The sequence below is a fragment of the Bactrocera oleae genome, chromosome 6 (genome assembly GCF_042242935.1).
Source record: "Bactrocera oleae isolate idBacOlea1 chromosome 6, idBacOlea1, whole genome shotgun sequence".
Lineage (NCBI taxonomy): Eukaryota > Metazoa > Arthropoda > Insecta > Diptera > Tephritidae > Bactrocera > Bactrocera oleae.
The window spans coordinates 39,887,935-39,890,725 of record NC_091540.1 but is presented as its reverse complement, the minus strand read 5'-3'; the positions used below and the strand labels follow the sequence as shown (position 1 = coordinate 39,890,725).

The following is a 2,791-nucleotide window of genomic DNA, read 5'->3' as shown; positions in this document are numbered from 1 at the left end:
AGCCAAATCTGGAGAATATGGTGGATGTTCAAGCAATTCATAAAGATAAAAATATGAAGTACTCGTTTGTCTGATACACCTGTGGCATTAGCGATTACATGCTTAGTCAAACTTCGATCTGCACTAACAATATTATGAACTTGCTCAATAATTTCTGGTGTGGTTGCGGTTTGTGGTCGTCCTTCGCGTGGATCGTCTTCAAGCCTAGTACAACCACGTTAAAATTCACCAAGTGCGTTTTGAAGGTGAGGACTCCTTACACACTTCTAACAATTGTTCATAAATTTCTTTGCTTTTTTCAATTTTTGCGATATTCAATTTTTTCTATATTAAGAAAATCCTCTGATACGTCAACTTCAAATGGCTTGTAAACAAAGAATTAATTGACAGAATGACTTGTAACTCTTCATGTGTTCTCACGACAGATGTACCAACTTGAGAAATTGGAGCTAGTAGTGCTTTTTCTTGGTGCGATCAAAAACTTTTTAACCAATCTGTAATGTGTAATTTATTCAAATAAAACTGAATATTTTTTACAATATTTATCAAATATACGTCGGACAAAAACTAAAATATGTTCACTTGCTGAGATGTCTTCAATCGAAATTTATGCCATATAAAATTAACCCCAAAGTCCCACATTTTCAATTTTGATACAATGATGCCTTAAATACCATATATAGCACTAAATTTGTTGTTATTGTTTGCATTGCGATTTTGTAAATTCTCGGTTAAGTGAACAAAACTTTGTCTTTGTTGTACGTATTTCTAGAGTTCATTTAATCTGCAGATTACACTGGTACTAGGTTTACAAAGTTTCCAAAGATTTTTCAGAATCAGGTCAAATTTATTATCAAATTAAAGGATCTTGTGTAATTTTAAATTTTTGAAATATGGAAGTTAAGTTTTAAAGTTTGAATAAAATGCATTTGAATACTCGTTGTTTATCAGTCAGAGACAGTTAGAGAAATGGAGAAAGATAAAGTCCTGGTTGAAGTAAAATCCAGGACATACTGTTATTGGAATTTTAAGCAAGGCTCAAATGTGGAGGGATACTTTCAAATGTGGCTAAGATGAGAAGAAATTAAAACAAAATTGAATTCGTTGTATAATTTTATTAAAAAATACTTAGAATTAGATTCGAAATCAAAGCTTCTAATCTACCAACTGCTCACTCACTCCAATAATTATTTGTTTAAGTCGTGCCATCTTCGTGATAGGGATAGCCTGTTCATTCGATAAAGTCTCTCAAAATTCATTCAGGATGACAAGGATTCAATGCACATGAGGAAAACATTGTTTCGTGGAATGTTTAATTATAACTATGTACGACGCTTCGGCCACTTATCAATCTTAAACCTATGTCTGTAACAAATTTCAAATGCATGTTGACTGGAAGCTCATTTGCCTTTTCATATCCTTGTTCGACTTAATTCATATAATTTCTTCATTTTACCCTTAATGCAATAAACCATGACCATAGCCATAGTTCAGACCATAACCTCCCAAGGAACCGTGGTAGGTGGAGGAGGTGTGGTAGGCAGGTGCGGCATAAACAGCTGGAGCAGCGTGCACTACGGGAAAAGCCTTAGTGGCCACTTTGTAGGTGTTGGCGTATGACGTAGCCAATGGCGCGATGGTCTTCACCACAGGGGCGGCGATGATGGGTGCGCTGTAGGTCTTCAAAATTGGTGCCGGTGCCAAAATTGCGGGAGCATGGTATGATGGTGCTACAATTCCACTGTAGCCGCTATATCCCAAGCCATAACCTAGACCACCATGTCCACTGACTCCGCTTAGACCATAGCCGCCGAGGTAGCCAGCGGAGGCAACGGCGCAGAGAGCAGACAAAGCAACAATCTGAAAATTGTTAAAAATTCCTAATTTAGTAAATAAAGAAAATATTAGCAAAACTAAGTATAGAATTGCAATAATTTAGACAAAGCTTAAAACAGATTAGTTATAATTAAATTACAACTAAATCTAAAAACGTCTTTTAACAACATTAAATTGGTTATTAACACTGTTTCAAAAGAAGAGCTTCTTATTAGTTTGACAATTTTATAGTATTTAAGTACTAATTATTAGCTCCACTCCCACATAATGAATTTTAATTGAATCACTGCACAATTCACCGATTTTTAGTATTTTAGAAAAAAAATTAGGAAATGAGTTCTGCGTTATCCTTGTGTAGCTTACCAATTTGAACATTTTGTTTTGAGTTTAGAGTTTTTCGAAGTTTTCGAATGTAAGACCAATGTTAACAGCAAATGTTGTTATGCCTTCAAGCAGCAACTGAGGCAGATATTTATACCCAAAATTAGAAAAATTCTAAAAGAGCTCTGATTAAAATGCTGCGACACAAAAGCAAAATTGGCGAATGAAAAGCAAAAGTCAATAAAAGCAAACTGACAACCAAGGCGAGAGAGTCAAATTAAATGAGTGCCAAAGCAAATAAAAGAAAAGCTTGTACGCATGCTCAAAAAGCACCACGCTGACATGCGAAAAACGAGCACTGCCTCTCAAATGGGTCAGCTGATGCACATACTCGTGCATAGTTTGAGAGTGATGGGTTGCTAAAACATCAAAATCAAAAGCAAAATAAAAATTTTAAGGCCGGATAGAACTGTGCGCATGCGCTCAAAGCGCTCACAGCGCTACAACAATAAACAACATATTCTCCAAAGTTTTATGCCCTCTGTTGGTCACTCGACGTCGAAGCTGATCGGAGGCGAACATAGCCACTGCTCCATTTGTAATGTTAATTTTATTGGTTTCATTCATTGCGGTT

The 2,791-nt window shown here is 35.9% G+C and overlaps 1 protein-coding gene across 1 annotated transcript; it reads right to left on the bottom strand.

The window, feature by feature from the left end:
- Positions 1 to 1,100: 1,100 nt before the first annotated feature.
- LOC106616997 (cuticle protein 10.6) lies at positions 1,101 to 2,308 on the bottom strand. The gene is made up of 2 exons (XM_014233953.3): positions 2,200 to 2,308; positions 1,101 to 1,860 (listed from the first exon to the last, which is right to left on the bottom strand). The coding sequence occupies exons 1-2, from the start codon at positions 2,209 to 2,211 to the stop codon at positions 1,459 to 1,461; spliced, it is 414 nt and encodes a 137-aa protein (XP_014089428.2). The 5' UTR covers positions 2,212 to 2,308; the 3' UTR covers positions 1,101 to 1,458.
- Positions 2,309 to 2,791: the final 483 nt, after the last annotated feature.